Source organism: Equus przewalskii, chromosome 25 (assembly GCF_037783145.1).
Source record: "Equus przewalskii isolate Varuska chromosome 25, EquPr2, whole genome shotgun sequence".
Taxonomy (NCBI): domain Eukaryota; kingdom Metazoa; phylum Chordata; class Mammalia; order Perissodactyla; family Equidae; genus Equus; species Equus przewalskii.
The window spans coordinates 41,438,129-41,456,026 of NC_091855.1; the positions used below are offsets into that span (position 1 = coordinate 41,438,129).

Consider the following 17,898-nt stretch of genomic DNA (forward strand, 5'->3'; position numbering starts at 1 on the left):
TGATTAGCCGGCCACTTTTGGACTGTAATGTTGGGCAAATTATTTTATCTCTCTGTTCCTCAGGTTCCTCATCTGTAAAATGGGAGAAATAATAGAACCTAACTCCGTGCCGCTTCCCCGGGATTCAGTTAACTGACCCCCGTAAAGTAGGTGGGGCAGTGGCTGGGACACAGTTGCTGCTCCGTAAGTGTCAGCCCCTCCCTGTGGGGTGGGGGGTGGTGGGGATAGGAGTTCACTTGAAGTGCCACGGATCACGTCTGGGGAGATGTCTGGGTCCCTCCAGCTTACGGTGAAGAGGGGAGCACCTTCAGAGGGTGACTCTCTTGCCCTGTGAGGCCATCGGCATGAAAGTTTCTGTTTTCTGGGATCAGCAAATGCACTCGGGGCAAAAAGGGGCTGCTGCGCTCATTTGCCTTTTTAGACTCTTTTTTTTCTCTTCCATTTTAGCCTAGAAATTCCTTACTGTCTTGACAGCAATTTGATGCCTTTAGAGGTGTTGTTTGTTTCTCAGCTGTTTTTCCTGGCTTTTGTGGTTATTTTCACTAGAAGCGTTCATCTCTAAAAGCTTATTCACCATTACTGGCAATGGGAAGTGGCTCTGACTCTCTCTTTAAATTTCAGTGCTGATCTGTAAGCTTTAGTCACATCGTGGCACTCCTGGAAGACGATAATACTTGTGTGGCACACTCAGGAATTGGATGTAGCTGCTTGCGGTGAGAGTGACTGGCTTCGGGGGCTGGGGCTCTGGCCTCACAGACAGTGGGGGCTCTGGATGCCAGCTCACCTTGCCTAGTGGAGACACACCAACTGGGGAGCACAGCTTGAGTGGATGCAGTTGTGAAGAGAGCTAAAGCTCCAGCTAAAGGGACCAGATGCTTTCTAGAGAGAGACCGCAACACTGACAACTTTTCCTCTCTCTTCTGCCCTCCCAGTAGTACATATAGAGCTGTCTTTCTCCACCTCGGCACCATTGACATTTTGGGCCAGATAACTCTTTGTTGTGGGGGACTGCCTGCACACAGTAGGATGTTTAGCATCATCCCTGGCCTCTACCACCAGATGCCAGTAGCACTCTCCCCCCCCCCCCCCCCACATTATGACAGCTAAAATTATCTACAAGACAGTGCCGAATGTCCCCTGGGGGCAGAATCACCCCCCAGCTGAGAATCGCTGGTGTTAGAGCAGTCAGTGGTTCTCGAACTTTGGCATGCATCAGAATTCCCTGGAGAGCTTATGAAAACACAGGTTGCTGGATTCCTCCCGAAGTCTCTAATTCAGTTAGTCTGGGGAGGGGGCTGAGAATTTTCAATATGACGAGCTCCCAGGTGATGCTGATTTGGCTGGTGGACGACCCTACTTTTTTTTAGATTGGCCCTGAGCTAACATCTGCTGCCAGTCTTTTTTTTTCCCTTCTTCTTCTCCTCTCCAAAGCCCCCCAGTACACAGTTATATATTCTAGTTGTCGGTCCTTCTGGCTCTGCTATGTGGGACACCACCTCATTGTGGCCTGATGAGCAGTGCTAGGTCAGTGCCCAGGACCTGAACCAGCAAAACCCCAGGCCACCAAAGCTGAGTGCGTGAACTTAACCACTCGACCACAGGGCCGGCCCCTACAGGACCCTTCTTTTGAGAGCCACTGGTGTAAAGGAAAAGCACTTAAATTAGAAATCAGGAGACTTCAGTTCCAATTCCATCTCTGAGTGTGGTGTGACCCTTGGCAAGGTGCTATGTTTTCTCTTTCTGTGGTCAAAATGAGGAGATTGGACTGACATTTTTCTTAGGTCACTTACCACGTTAATGAAATCTGTGAAACCCTTCAAAATCCATATTCTTCTGATGTAAAACAGTGATTCTCCAGGTTTGGCTCATTCAATGTCTGTGTCCTTTTGCGCTCTTTTCTCTTTCCTTCTTTTATTCAGTATCTCCTATGGGGTCCAAGTAAGGTACTGTCAGAGGAGAGAAGAATGGTTTGAGAATGAGCCTTAGAAGATAATCAAGTCCTCGTTTTTTTCGTGTTAGCAAGAATATGTCTTTAAACAGAGAACTGCAGTTCCGATTTAGTCAACTACCTAATAAATCCTAGCTCAGCAGTAGCAATCCATGGGAAGGTCTCAGTCAGTGTGTCCTCATCCCTGTTGATTTAAACACCGGGTTCTAGGCTGGGTGTCGGAGCTTTCTGTAGGAAGGAATATAAACACCATTGCAAGACTCATGCAAATGGACCTCTTGGAAACTAAGAAGCAGTGCTATTTTGGATGAGGAAAAACACCACCTTGTACATTTTAGTGGAAAATCAGAAATAGAGAAAGCCTGATTAACATAAATAAAATGTGAGAAAGAAAAACTAGCTTCTTGAGAGAACAAAATACATTTATCTAAAGCAAGACTCCTCAAATTACAAGTCTCTTAGGGATGTCTCTCTGCAGTTTCTTTATCATTATCTCTGCCTGCCTTCTAACTCCTTCTCCAGTCAGAACATGTGTTAAATGGCTCTCCTTTTTCGTGCTTGTAGATTAGGAAGGGGTGGCATGGTCAGGATTGGTGCCTCGACACCAGACCTTCGGTACTCAAAACATAGGAACGCTACTGTCTTTGAGGCAGCCTGGGTGCCTTCAGACCTGTGTGCTTTGATTTTAGGTGTGCATACTTATACCCTTCCTTTGCTTCTCTGCCTTCAGAATAAGATACCCTCATCCCTGCCCTGCCAGCTGGAAATTCCCACAGTCTTCATTCATTTGGTCTCTACTGTGGTCTGAATGTCTGTGTCCCCCCAAAATTCACATGTTGGAATCCTGACTCCCTATGTGTTGGTGTTAGGAGGTGGGGCCGTTGGGAGGTGGTTAGGTTACGTGGGTGGAACCCTCATGAATGGGATTAGTGCTCTTATAAAAGAGACCCCACAGAGCTCCCTAGTCCTTTCCACCATGTGAGGTTACGATGAGAAGTCTGTGACCTGGAAGAAAGCCCTCTCCTGACCATGCTGGTACCCTGATCTCAGACTTCCAGCCTCCAGAACTGTTAGAAATAACTGTTTATAAGCCACCTAGTCTGTGGTATGTTAGTATACGACGGCCTGAACAGACTAAGACAGTCTCCATTTCTGAAGGGTCCCACTGGACCAGTCCCCAGAAATTCCCTTCCTCGCTTAGCTTCTTGAAAGACATTTAACATGCCAAAGCCTTTGGAATCCATTCATTCTTTCAGTTCTTTGGAACATTTAATTAGTTAATTTGTTTGTTTATTCATTCCAATTCCCTAGCCTCTGTGGAAAATACAGATATGAACAAGACATTTTCTGGTTCATTAGGTTTCTTTGACTTCATATTATTGTGCCGGTTAGTGTGGGTTGGGTTTATATGGGTCGTTGTAGTGGGTTTGGTTTGTGACTTCCAAGCACTGTTCTATTGGAAAGAAAAGGATGATGGGAGTGGGTTTGTGAAGCTGGGGAGTTAGAGTTAATCATGGTAACTGCCTCAGAATAGCCAGAGCCTAGGGGAAGGGCTCTGTGAATCAGCACCTATGAATCAGATGTTCTTTTTTCATCTTTAAGAGACCCACAAGTGTGATAGTGACAATTCAGAGAAGCACTGAAGGCTGGAAATTCTGGAAAACAGGGCCCCCAAATTTCAGGATGATTTGACCTAAGAAGACTAAGCAGTAATTTAGAATAGACTTCAAGCATTTGAAGATTTCACAAATTAAGAGGATGTAAATGAGGCAGAAGCAAAAATGGACCAGATAGGAAAGAACTCCCTATCAGCCAGTGCACCAGAACGGATAATGAGCTATACTTAGGTATTTTAAGGATATTTGAGGAAAATTATCTAAAACTGGGAAAAATGGCAGAATGATTATTGAGTGTCCTTTCAGTGTCAGTCAAGAGCATTGTCTAGCAAGCCCATCTAAGGGATGTCTGACATTCTTGGAGAAGACTGACTTTTATAAAGTTAGATGTTAACCTGTAGAAAATTGCTAAGTTACAAACGACTTTTGTCCAGTAGAGATCTAAATGATTTCTGTTAAGTAGAAAAAATAACTTCAACGGTTATGTTTTAGTTGCTCTGGACATTGACCAGTTTTGTACCTAACTTTCTGCAAGGTTATTACAGCATTCTTTTTTTCCACTGTCTCTGTATTTGTATGTTTCTTGTATTACCGTTGAACCAGCTTTGCTGTCCTAATGGTCCCCTCATTAATGAGCTAAATCAGTCCTTGACACATACATACTGTGTATTTGTATGAGGGTTGTGTTTTTAGCTTTTTGAAAATTATACTTTGTCAGAACTGAGTACATATTGAGGGGCATCTTAGGTGGCTTACCCGGGAGTGGGGTTTGACTATTGACTTCCAAGTTGTTCAGCCCTGAATTCCCACAGTTATAAGTGTTTATCTAAATTCTTTTGGTCACTTGGATGGTAAGTTGCCTTTATGGATCATCTCATTATATGGTCTGGATGACTGTTTAAAACTCCTGCCTTGTTAAGATCTCAGATGGCACAGAGTGGAAAAGTATCATTTCTTTTGTGGTTAATAATAGTACTATTATTTATTTATACAGCACTTATAGTTTATAAAACACTGGCACACCTACTGTTGTATTTGATCCTCTTGATTTTTTTGTTCGGGAGCAGGACAGGAATTATTACCCACATTCTGTAAGTGAGTAAGCTGAGACTCTGACAGGTAAAGTGACTTGCCAGAGGGCACTCAGCTGGTAAGGAGTGGAGCTAGGACCACAGCCCAGCTGTTCGCACTCCAAGCTCGTGGGCAACCGCGTGACGGAACCAGGATTCAAGAGGATCTTGATAAGAATAGTGAGTTGAAGTGGGAAAAAACCTGAATGCTAACAGAGTAATCCCGTGCCACAGCTTCAGACACCTTGCATATTGATTTATCATTCCTGCCTCTCATTTTAGCTTTTTGAGTTTATGTGGTCTGTTCCTAATTGTTGGCATGCCTGACCTGTCTGTGAATCTTCTTTCACCTCCCTCTCCTCTCAGGGATAGAGCAGTGCTTGTCACACAGCAGGTGCCTGGTCAATATTTCTGGATTGAAGATAGGAATTTGTTTTACGTGCTTTTATCTTCTTGATTCTTCTCTATTCCTAGTAGGACTTTCTTGGCAAATTTCTGTCTATCTGGGTGACATTGGAGCAGCTGCACTTGCTCATTCAAAAGGATAATCTGCCCTTTTATTTGATGCTTTCACCGGAAAGCGGACTGATGACTTAATCCAATTTCGTCTTTTTATGAAATCTCTCTAGATCTACAAACCGCTGATTCGTTAACTCAGCAGATATTTATTGAGTAAATCTGGGTGCCAGGCCCTGGGACAGAACAGTAAGGATGAGGCAAGAGCCTTCCTGTCGTGGAGGTTACACTTCCTTTGGCTCCTGGTCCTGCTGGTTCATAGTATTTCTGTTGAAATATTTTCAGTCTTTGCTCTGCTTCATTATTAATCTCATGAAACAACTGAGTTATGAGAAAGACTCTCTCTACAACATGCCTAAAAACCATCAACTTCTCTCCATTGGCTGCTGCCATCCAAGTCCACACCCAGCATCCCTTACCTGGCCTGCAGCAGCAGCTTCTCCCCACTTCCGTTTTTCTTCTAAAGAATGAAAATCAGGTCATGTTACTCCCTTGCCTCAAACTCTCCAGTGGCTTCCCTGGCTAGTAAAGCACTGCTTTCCTCTTGGTCTTCATCTCCCTCCCCTCTCATCCTTACTTCCCCATTTCAGCCACGTACCGCTGTATGAGAGACAAGTGCCAGGGTGTCTCCTCCCACTTTGGGCCTTTCTACCAACTCTTTCCTCTGCCTGCAGTGATCTTGCCCTGATATTTGCACACCTGTCCCTACTTGTCATTCAAATCTCAGCTTAAGTACCACTACCTGTGAGGGGCCTCTTCTCAGTAGCCCCCAGTCACTCTGGTACATTGCCTTGTTTTATCATCTTTTCTTATTCTTTCATTTTTCTGACTCCCTTCATTAGAACGTGACCACCGTGCCTCTGGGGGCTTTAGCTTACTCGCTTCTCTCTGCAGCACCTAGAATAGGGTCTAACACACAGCAGCTTTCAGGTGTTTGTTGAGTGAATGCAAGGATAATTTTCAGTAAGCTGGTACAGATATTTAGAGAGTGCTTATTTGGTGAGAGAGATTGATACAGACAGGAATGCAAAAGTAATACCAATAAACTCCTACTTTTGAGTAGTGGTAGACTGAAAAATGTATTGTAAATGTGTTTGCTTTATGGTAGAATTTTTTGGGGGTAGCTTTTAGTTTAAATAGAATTCCCAAAATGGAGGTAAGGAATGGCTTTATTTAAAACTTTTGTTTTAAAGTTAAATGTCACTGTAGAAGTTCAGTTGAATTATGTAATTTGGGGGAAAGAATTGGTTCAAAATGTAGGACTCACACATTTCCTTTTGATTCAAGATGTGGATTTTTTTGTTTGTTTTAAAATTTTTGGAAAGGTTAATTCAGCTGGAATAAAAGTGCATTCAGTGAATTCAAAAGTTTTTGACCAAAGACCTTACTATATGCCTAAGAGTGTGCTGTGCCTTATGAAGCCTTAGAAAGGACTAAAAACAAGCCCACTGCTAGTGCGCTACCCACAATTTCAAAATGGAATTTGGGATGGTGGTCCACAGTTATGAGGGGTTTCTCTTGAAGCTGTGATTGCATGGCGAGCGTGGTGTTTTTACTTAGAGTGTATGTGTATTTCTGATGGGGGTTATGAGGAGCTCAACTCCTCGGGTCTCCTCTTGCCAGCCCCCCTCAGTCCCTGTCCGCAGCGACTCTCGTCTGGTCAGAGGCCTAAGGCATGTAACGGACAAAGGTGACTCCTCAGTACAAGATGATATATGAGATTTTTGAAAGCAGCTATTGATTATCATAGGAATTCCAGAGTTTTAGAGATGACTGCAGGCTGGTTTTGGTCAGGAGGGGAACTCCGTGGGATTTTGAAACATGTGGGATAACATTAGCCACAATTGATTGTGATTGATGTGTGCCTGGCATTTCATGTCTGCAGTATCCCTACAGAGGTGCTATCGTCCCATTTTAAGATTAGGAGACTGAGGCTTAGATGGGTAAGCATTTGCCCAAGGCTTCTCAGGTGGGTAGTAGAACTGGATTCAAAACCGTGCGTTCCTTAACTGTTGTGAGAAAAGGCAGAAGGCACTGTGGACACGCATGAGTAAGCGTGCGGGGTCAGTGAGGAGACCACCCTGGGTCCGGGTTGGCGAGTGTGGGAGGTGTATGGAGGAGCTTTATGCCATGCTGGGTTGCTGAGACTTCATTCTGCAGACAGTGAAAAGGACCTGTTGGTTTGTAAACGAAGGTGCTAGGGCAGGTGACTGTGTGGGAAGGGAGTAGGACAGGCAGGGAGGTCAGGCAGAGGGGAAGAGAGTCTTAATTAGGGTGCTGGAGGGCAGACTAAGAAGAACTGGGCCCCAGAGGACGCTCTCGACTGCGTCTTGTTGCCACTCAGCCCCCTGCTCATTGGAAAAATCCGCGACTGGGCCATGAGAAAAGAATCATATTTTTAGTCATGACCATAACTGATTTCCATTTATGTCTCCTATTTGGTCTCCACACAGCACAGCAGTGAATATGCGCGTCCATAAATGTCAGAAGAACATTCCTGTTTCCTTGATTGGAACTTTAGACTTGGTTCTGTAGCACATTCATCATGGCTGTGTGCCTATAACCAAAAAAAGTAGGAGAGGAAACCTTGGTTGTGAGGCCTCAAACCCAAGGACATCAGGGCCTTAAACTCACAGATTGTCAGTCTTCAAAGGAACTGTGATGAGGATTCAGTACCAACAAATCATAAGTTCACTTTCTTGGGAAATTGTTTCATGTGGAAAGACATGTTGCTTGCACAACTAAGGTACATGTTAAGCTAAGGACACTGGTTTCAAATATTCTTCTCATTTAGCTTTCCCAAATTGTCAGGGGCCTGGGGACACCTCTTGTTAATGATCGTGTTCTTATTCAGTATCTCCACATTTGTTTCTCTGGAGAAGCCTCGGGCAGCTTCATGTCCAGTAACTGCAGTAGGACAGTGTTCTGTCATGACAGCAGGCCCAGTCAGGAGGCTGCTGTTCTTAGGATGAGGCTCGAGAGGACGTGAGTCCAGATTAAGTAGGCTGAGTGTGATGGTGTGTAGCTCAGAGAGCCCCTCCAGATGTCAGCTCTGGTGGGCTGCCGGGTCATTTAGGCCAGGTGTTTGCACCTGGGCCTGTCCCTGGTGCAGGGAGGGGATGGCCTAGCAGCAGGGACTCCTGGGCTCTTTCACTCCTTCTTCAACCAGAACCGTCTACTTTCAGCAGTTTTATGTTGCATGTAAGTGATATAGAAAAGAAACAAAAGGCTAAAAAATTAACATCTCACTATTCCTTCATGTTTCAAAAGGAACGTAAGTCCTGGAGTAGGAACGTGTTTTGTCTGAGCCTTGAGTCGTTGGTAGATGACCTGGGATGACTTTTTAAACATTGTGTGGTCACAGAAGGGCCATTCAGGAGAGGAGTGGAGCAGTCAGGAGCCACAGACCCTCACTTGTGTCCTTACTCCTGCCACTTTGGTGTTATCATTGCTCAAGTGGTCAAGTGGCAGTTCCCAGCCTTTGAAGCAGACTGCATTCCCTGTCTGGTCCCAAGGCCGTGTGACAGCTCAGGTCTCTACCCCTTACTTCCTGGGACACCTGAGGCTCTGTCAGCCCTTTGTGGTCTCTTGCCTGGCCATGAACTCTGGGGATTAGCCAGGGCCAGCTGGATGAAAGAAGCCCAGAGTGTCGCTGTGTCCCAGCCCCGTCTCTGGCCTCAGGCTGCCTGACAGTCTGTGGGATAAGTCCTCCTCTAGAGACAGCCTGAGTCAGTTGGTATTGGGCCACCAAGAGGGCACAGGGGTTAAAACGTTGGCGTTAAACTGTTCCAATCAAGAAAACTGGCATTAAACGGTCGGAGGCATTGCTCTGCCTCTTAATAGCAAGATGACCTTGGGCAAGTTACTTAACGACTTTGGCCTCTGTTTTTTTACGAGTAATTTGGGGAATCTCATAAAGTTATGTCTAAAGTATACTTGGTGCCTGGAGATTTTTCACCATTTCTATCAACTCTGCTTTCTACCAGAACCTATGAATTGCCCTGAAAGATTTAACCAGCTCTCCAAGAGGAGATTCTTGAGTCACTTGTGGAAAATAGACACTAAGTCCAGAGGTTCTCCATCCCACTGGGCCTCTGTCACACTGGACCTGCCTGGTGGCCAGGGTAAAGCACGTCAGGCCAGTTCCCAGCATGCCAAATGGCTAGGAGTTAAGACCTCTGCTGCTCTCTCCATACCTTGCAACGAGTGCCAGGAATGTAGGTTTCGACCTTTGGACCATCCAACAAATCCGTCAAGTAGTTATGGAGTGTCTGCTATTTCCTAGTCCTGTCCTTCACGCTGGCAAGGACTGGTAATGGGATGCTCTGGGATCTCCCTTCCCTCGAGAAGCTTGCATCTGCTTGAAACCAACTGCCCCTACCCCATCCATCTATGACTATAACTAGGTAGTAAAAACAGCATATAATTGTATTTGTTGTGAGCGAATTGTTCTTCCTAAGGCTTGGGCAATCTCTACCATTTTTTTTTTTAACTTAGGATTTAGGACAGTGATTTTATACATACATCCATACATATTATGTATGTGTGTTTGCATGCATGTGTGTGTGCACGCACACACACACACATACCCACACCCACACCCCTTGTCCTGAGAATCGCAGGACAGAACTATCTGGCCCCGCTTCCCCCCCCAAAAAAAATTGAGCTACGAATAAACAGGCAGAACACTTCAGTGAGGAGAGTGGCCTTACCATAAAGAAGAGCCATCCAGCCGTCAGTGCTGTCACTGGAGACCACCTTGTGAAGTAATAAAGATGATGAAGAGTGTTTCTATAACTTTATATACTTGATCCACGGGTCCTACCTTGTTGGGTCCCCACAACTGTCCTGTTTGAGAGAGGCATGGGCAGAGTGAGCATTATTCCAGTTTTACATAAGGGAATCCAGGCCTCAGAGAACTTAAATAGCTTGCCAGTGATCACAGAGTTGGTAAGTGACAGATCTGAGACCTAAATTCGGGTTATTTAGTGACTGTGACTCGCCCATGTTTTCTGTTGTATCACGATTCTGCCAAGAAGCTGCTGTCACTGGAGGGTCTCAGGCAGAGACTTGTCAGGAATATTGTGGGAGGCATTCTGGATCAGCTTGGTTGATGATTGCTCTATGGTTTGAGGGACCACAGGACTCCTCAGACTATCTTCCTCACTAGTCAGTCTGCCTCTGGTGGCTGTTATCACTTCGTTTCTTTGAGTCAAGCTCTGGACTCTCACTTCTTTTCAAGGTAGAGATAACGTATGAAGAGGGGTGCATCCATCCCAGGGCATCTTCGCGTGAGCACGAGAACTAGATCGCTTTTCTCTCTGATGGAAAGCGGAGGCAGAAGGCAGTTCATTCAGCAAGCCTTTATTGAATAACTCCACTTTGTCAAGCTCTGTTACCACACACTGGGAATACAGAAATTAAGCTCACACAGACCCTGCCCTTGAGGGCCTCGTAAATGTGTGGGGCAGGCAGAATGCTGTAATGCGGTACAGTTGGCAGCAGAGAGAGCCGCTGGGTGTCCTGGGGATAGTTCAGGCTCCTGGGGACAGAGCAGCCGAGGGAACAGTGTGGGCCACATAAAGGGTGCAGGTCATGTAGAGAGCAAGGAATAATCTGGGCCAGTTAGGCTATGGACCAAAGAAAGGAGGTCCTGGCATATTTTGGGGACTGAGAATGGGTGAATTTTTGGGTTTGTGAATGGGAGAAAGAGTTGGAGAAATAGGGGTTTGTATACTGGGCTGAGACATTTTTTCTTAATCCTGTGGGCACTGAGGAACTAGTGCAGGGTTACAATAAGGGGACATCAAAATCAGATCTAGAAAAATGGCTCTGGCAGATTTTTAGAGAAAGGATAGAACAAGAAAGACCAGGTACTAATACAGGAAACTCACTGAGAAATGTTGAAGGCTTGAGCCAAGGCGTGGGCCTGGGGGTGGGGAAAGGGTCAGATTCAAAGAAACCTTTTTGAGGTAGAATCAGAATTAGTGACTGCTTATACTTGTGGTGTGAGGGAGAGGAAAGTCAAGAGTGACTCACAGGTTTTTATTGGAGATCTGTCTCTCTTATTTTCTAAAGATTTGCAGTCCACATGCTGAAGGTTCTCCTTAATGGCAGCTTTCAGAGTACAGCCTCAGTTTTTTTGCCAGATCTTGCCAGCTTGGGCTTTACAAACTAGTAAACATTTCTCTTTTATTGGCTGACATCTCGTTTCCTTTTTCTTAACTTCTGTTCTGAAATTATTATGGCAATTTTTGTACTTCAAGGAATTGATAAGAGCCTGGTACATATTAGACAATAAATGAATAATCAAATCAATGAGATACTCATCACGGTTGACCTACAGGGTCGTGTTGTTAGTGGTCAAGTAGTGGGCATAAAATGTGACTTCTGTGATTCTAAAGCAGCTTATGCATTTGTGCTAAAATAATGTGTGGTAGTGAAAGGGTAAAATACAGAATTCTGAAGAATTTTCAGTAAAATGTAGCCCGGTATCACTCTACACTATGTTCATTGACCACGCTGGTCCTACCTGATCATTATAGCAGCAACAGCCACAGGAAGGTAAGGCATTTGGGTAGATCGCAGTGGAACAGGTTGCATTCTCATTCCTGTAAGCTTTTGCCCCCCACCCCCAACCTGCGCAATTCGGGGATGAGGGGGTGGATGTGTTAGGTGATTTACCCAGGATCCCAGGCATGCCCAGGGTTCGACTGATTTCTTTGGACTAATCCAGCTCCCAGCCTGGAGCCTAAGCATACACTGCATTAATCAGACTTGCTGGAATGATCACATGGTTTTCTAGCTGCCTCCCCTGTTAGCTGCCGCTTGTCAGCAGCTGGCGGAGCTGGAGGCTGCAGGCCCCTGTCTGCAGAAAGCCTTTTACTTCAGAATATTGGGGGGGGGGGGGGGGGTTGTGGAAACCCCGCCTCCTTTTTCTGCACTTTGCACCATCTGACTGACTAAATGGTTGTCCTCCAAACCAAAAAGGCTACCAGACAATCTAAGGCAATTGTCTTTGACTAGGTCATGTTTGCATTTGAAGAATTCAGGTATGTTCTGGGTTTCCTACATCAGTCTGCTGCTGGGTTTTTGTTCTCGCTGGGTTTTTGCTGTGTAATGACAGCTTAGGCTCTGGCTGGTTCTCGCAAAAAAAGGATTCTTCTCTGCATTTGGTGGGGTTTTCTCCCGGCCGTGGGGTGGGAGGTGCAGAGGTGCTGCAGGTCTAGGGTGTTTACTGCATGCACGAGTGCAGCGTGGGTAATTGATTTGATGTGTGTGAATTCGCCGAGAACCCCACCTTGTGCCTCATTTGCGCTGCTGTTGCTGGTGTAAGTTCTGAATACAGAATAGCAACTGTTTATCCAGAATGAGTCTCTTGCTATCTTTTGTTTTTCTTCCTTTGTCAAACTCATGGAGCCTGCTGCTCTTTTAAAAAATGCTAATTCTAGCAGCGAAGGTGAAAAATTCTGCAAGTCTGTCTGGTGAGTTGAGGTTTGCTTTTCCTCATTGTTAATAGTGATCTCATGGCTGGGCAGTTTTCTGGGAAGTGCCCTAATAATGTTTTGTTAACGGGGTCCTTCTTTGCTTTTGTAAGCTTTTCAGCTGCTGTAATTATTAATGCTCCAAATTAGAGTCTTTTGTGAATCTTATTGCTTCTCGTTCCTCCATCTCTTCTCCGGGAATCTGTCTGTGGGTATGAATGTGGGAGGGGATGTTCCGGCAGAGATAGTTTCTAAGAAATGAAAATAAAGGAGGTGGAATGGAGGGTTATCTGATCATTCTTGAGCCTATTTCTACCTCTCTGGAATGTAGGGAAGAAAGTATAAATATGTGTGTGTCTGTTTCTAACCTCTGATGGGTTCTCATGTCTCAAATGGAATTTCTGTGTATTTTAGAACTGAGCATAAATACTATATTGATGGGCGAAGAAGTGATTGTCTGGGAACCTCTTTATGCCTTTTTCGTTCCCTCCAAATGTTGCTGCAATAGACATTAAAATGATACTAGAATGACCACCTTTCGTTATGTGTAAGAGGAGGCTAGAGACCTTTCAATCAAAATCAAGAGGGTAGATGAGAGGATCATCAGATTTCCACAAAGAAAGCGGAGCTACAAAGGGTGTCCCCCGCCTGTTCTGTAAACTTGGGGCTTTGCATCCAGGAAGTTATCCTTTGTTTAAGAGCATGTCTCTGCATTATTTCTAACGGATTGAACTTGTGAAGAGGACATTCTTTCCATGTGGCAACATGCTCTGATGACATGGGGCCTGTGCCCTTACACAGTGACCAGAATTTATTATTTTATGATAGTTCTGTTAGATAAATAACAAGAATTTATTTAATTCTTGACATGTTACAATAGATAGATCCTCAGGGAATGAATCGGGAGTCCTTGGTTCTAGTCCTAGTTTCAAAACTAGCTATTCTGATCCTTGTGAGAGTTGTAGAAGAGTTTTGTAAATTGTAGCAAGTAGTATAATCATGAGGTTCGTATTTTATTTTTAGCATTTATTCTGGATGGAGGCAGCCTTAGCTACCACCTTGAACAGAGCTTGGAGCCTTTCACTGCCTTTTCTATTAGAGAAAAGGGATGTGTGTCCACAAACCCCTTCCCATTGTGGTGGACTCCTAGCCCAGAGTCAGGAGCTGGGTCTGTGACATGGGAGGGGGTCATAGTAAAGGCCACTACACTGCTGTACCAAGAAAGTAGAGCCATCTGTGGAAAGTAGATCAGAAAGGAGAGGTCCCCCACCCCTGCTTCAAGCTTCTGCCTAAGCTTGCCCTGAAGAGCTTTGCTGGGTATGATTGCATTTTGTGGCTGCAGTATAGACTGACTGCTTTCTTGTACTTTTTTTTTCTCTCTCTTTTTTTGAGGAAGATTAGCCCTGAGCTAACAATCTGCCGCCAATCCTCCTCTTTTTGCTGAGGAAGACTGGCCCTGAGCTAACATCCGTGCCCATCCTCCTCTACTTTATATGTGGGACGCCTACCACAGCATGGCTTGCTGAGTGGTGCCATGTCTGCACCCGGGATCCGAACTGGCAAACCCTGGGCTGCCAAAGCAGAACGTGCAAACTTAACTGCTGCGCCACCGGGCCAGCCCCATGGCTTTCTTCTTTAGGCTTTATGTGTGGGGACCAGGTGATCACAGTGGAGCAGCCCAGGCAGTATAGTTTTTAGCATAGGTCAAGGTGGCTCTCAAGCTGTATCAGGCCACAGAATCACCTGGAATCAGAATCAGGAAAATGAAAATTCAGAAACCTGGGCCCTACTCCCAGAGGTCCATATCCAGAGAATCTGCATTTCTGAGAAGGTCCCAGGGGATTCTGATGCTGCAGGTCTGTGGACCAGACTTTGAGAACCATTGGCTTAGGAAAAGCAGACAGATTGACGTTGAGGTGGATAGTCTGAGGCAAAAGCAAGGTTCAGGTGCAGGTAGGAAAGAAGTCAGGAGCCAGAAACAGCAGGTCAAGTTCAGGCAGGTGGACCAGAGCAGGGCCTGCCCACAGGGAGGTTAAACTATGACTAAGTCAGTCACCACAGCCCTCCTCCTGGGGGCTCTTAGATCAGTGCAAAGCAGGACTAGGACGAGAGTGGGGGGCTTGTTTTATAACCCTGGTTCTGCCGTGTGGTACCTTTGTGGACTTGACAAGTCTCTTGATCTTTGTAGTCTCAGTTTTCTCAGCTGAAACATGGGGATAGTAATTCTTACCAAGAAAATCTTTAATGCTGCTAGAATTAAATGAGATGACGTGAACTTACTTTACAAATTAAAGTACTCTTTCTACATAATATAAAGGAAGGAGAGGACCCTGGGGTGACTCCATCAGCTTATCCACACGTGTTTATAGGCCTCCCGTGTGGATACACACATGGCAGAGAGCACAAGGGCCACATTCATTTGAAAAAGGCAGTCTGATTTTGACAGGAACACGTGTACATGCTGTTCTTGGACTATGAGTTCCTTGAGAGCTTTCATGAATCCTTTGTTTTTAACTTTGTTTCCTTCGTACCTAAAAGTGCTTGACACACAGTAAGACCTTAGTAGGCGGTTGATGCAATTTGACACAGTTCATTTTCATGAAGATTTAACAATGAAGGACAAGCAAGCAAGCTATCTGGCTAGCCCGGTGCAGGCCTGATTTGGTGCCATGGTGCCCACTGAGTGTGCTAGTTCAGAAGAGCATGTGGGAAAGCTGACAGCTGACCTGAGAAAAATGTGAAGTGTCCTCGGCACACCCCAGTTGCAGGAGTGCCAGAGAACTGCCATGGCATTGCATGAGAACTCTCTGTAGATGATCTCACTCTAGAACGTGCTGGTTATGATGATGGCCTGGGGCCTGGTGCCCAAGCCCAGAGATTTGCAGAATCCCCAGAGCCTGAGAGCTTGGAGCAGCCTTTTCCAGCTGGTTCAGGGATCTCTGCCTGCTCTTGGCTAGAAGACTGTGTTGTTCTGATACCGGGCATCTGTCCTAGCTGGCTGTGGTGGTAGACACACTTCACTTGTGGTTTTGCCTTTTTGACAAACACTTCTTAGACGAGACGTATACAGAACTAAGAGTTTAAGTGAACGTTCACCTGTTCTGCACACCGTGGAGCCTGGCCTCCGAGCGCTGCTGGAGGCAGCTTGGTGGGGTACTGTGTAGTTTCCTTCGCCTCTAGACCCCGAGCAGTGACTGCATTCCCTTACCATCCCCAGAATAAAGTTTTAAATGTGGGTTTTTGCTCCATAATCCCTCAAGTGTGAATGGAACTCAAATCAAAAATCGCTGTGTCTCGGGATTCCTGCTACTTATTCTGATTTATTTCTAGAAGGAATGTAGTATACCAACTCCAAGATTTAAAATCCGTGGTTGGAATGTGTCGGTCACGTGAAAGTGGGAAGTTACTGCTTTGAATCTGTTTTGTTTTATTTTATTTTTCTTTTAAACAAAACGTTATCATGGAAAGATTGGGCTCAAACTCCATCTATCTCTTGCTTTATTAATTCACATTTATATCTGGTCCTGGGAAATGTTATAACTTGTTTTGCCCTTTCACTGGAATATTGAAATGTGTTAAAATGAGTGGTATTGGGGAAGACCTGAAGTTCACAAGCCAGGAGAGCCCACCTAAATGTCAAGAGCCCAGGCCAGCTTAGTCCCTCTTGTTCCCAGGGTGCTGTAATCCCTTGAAGAAACAGACGTTTAGGGACCATGACTGTCACGCTGTGGTGAGGAAATCAGTCTCCAGTCTGTAGCACATGGAGGCAGGGCTGGGCAGGGAGGGCAGGCCCAGGTCTCACTCGCTGAGCACCTGCCGGGTACCAGACACTGCTGGTTGCTTTGCCTGTGGTAACTTTAACCCACGTAACATCTTATAAATGAAAACAGAGGCTCAGGGAGACAGACAACCCAAAACGTATACCTCCAACCCAGACCTTTCCCCGAACTCTGGGCCCGTATATCCAACTGCTTGCTTGACGTCCCTATCTGGAAATCCAACAGGCATCTCAAACTTAGCGTGCCTAACACCGTTCTCTTGTTCATTCCTCAGCTGTTCCTTCTACAGTCTTCCACAGCCCGGCAAATGGCAGCTCTTCCTTCTGGTTGCTCTGTCAGCGACTCCTTTCTTTCTCTTGTGCTCCTTCTCTTGTCCATTGAGAGAAGTCCTGGCAGCTCTACCTCAAACTATTCCCAGAGGCCAACCACTTCTCACCATCTCCAGTGCTGCCAGCCCAGTCCAGGCTGCCCCCGTCTTGTACCCTCATCACCACAGTAGCCTTGTAACTGGCCTCAAAGCTGCCTGCCCGCCTGCCCTGTTCCTCTATTCTCACTTCTTCCGCTGTTTTTCTTTTTAAAATATAAAATCAAATCACATCACTCCTGTGTTCAGACCTTCCAATGGCTTCCCATCTCACTGAGCCAGAGCCCACGCTCTGGCCGTGGCTCGCTGGGCCCACTCAGCCTGGCCCTGTCACCGCCCAGATTCCGTCTCCAGCAGCGTCCCCCTACTTTGCACCACTCCAGCCACACTGGCCACGTGCTATTCTTGAGCATGCCGGACGCTCTCCCTCCTCTGAGCTCTGCCTCCCAGATGGCCACGTGGCTTGCTCCCTCATTTCTTCAGGTCTTGGCTCAGCCGTGCCCTGACCTCCTTTTTTAATATACCCCTCCCAACACTGGGCACTCCCTTTCCCACTTAGTCTGCTTTCTTTTTTCACCAAATCATATATCACCATGTACGTACTGTAGATTTTAACTTTGTATTTGTTTATTGTCTCCCTCCAGCAGAATGTAAGTGCCACAAGGGTCAGTTTTTTTAATCTGTTTTTTTTTTCTCTGCTGTATCCCTAGTGCCTTACACATAGTAGGTATCTAATAAATATTTGTTAAATGAATGAATAAAATGAGAACAGAGGCTCAGAGAAGTTAAGTAATTTGCCTGAAGTCACTCAGCAGTTAAAAGGGTCCAGTTAATTTCAGTCCAGTCCATCTTTCCCAGATACTCTGTGCCTGTAGTGCCATCCTGTGAATTGACCTTATGTCTTCTAGCCAGCACAACCTGTCTGAGTCTGTCCTCTGGGCCCAGAGCCTCTTGTAGTGCTTGGCACTTGGCACACCTCCATGTCTGTGGGAATCATGGAGAACAGAAGGGGAGTAGAAGATGTCCCCACCTAGGGTAGAATGGACTGACCCTCCTGCTAAGTCCCACGGCTCTGACGTCCCGTCTCTGTGTAGGACTTACTGCAGTGCGATTGTTTAACA

General features: G+C 45.7%; 1 protein-coding gene across 9 annotated transcripts in view; it reads left to right on the plus strand.

Moving 5' to 3' along the window:
• Nucleotides 1–17,898, plus strand: part of EVL (Enah/Vasp-like) — a 160,342-nt gene that overhangs the window by 21,615 nt on the left and 120,829 nt on the right. For 2 of the 9 annotated variants that reach the window (XM_070593209.1, XM_070593216.1), the window contains exon 1: nucleotides 11,981–12,202. The exons of 3 other annotated variants lie outside the window; for them this stretch is intronic. Coding sequence is in view for 4 of the 6 variants with exons in the window: in XM_070593207.1 (XP_070449308.1) it covers nucleotides 12,564–12,634 (71 nt within the window). In the remaining 2 variants the exon portion in view is untranslated. Of the gene's footprint in view, nucleotides 1–11,827; nucleotides 12,203–12,266; nucleotides 12,635–17,898 lie in introns of those variants that run through there. 4 more of the 9 variants (XM_070593212.1, XM_008539577.2, XM_070593207.1 and 1 more) reach the window with 4 other exon arrangements.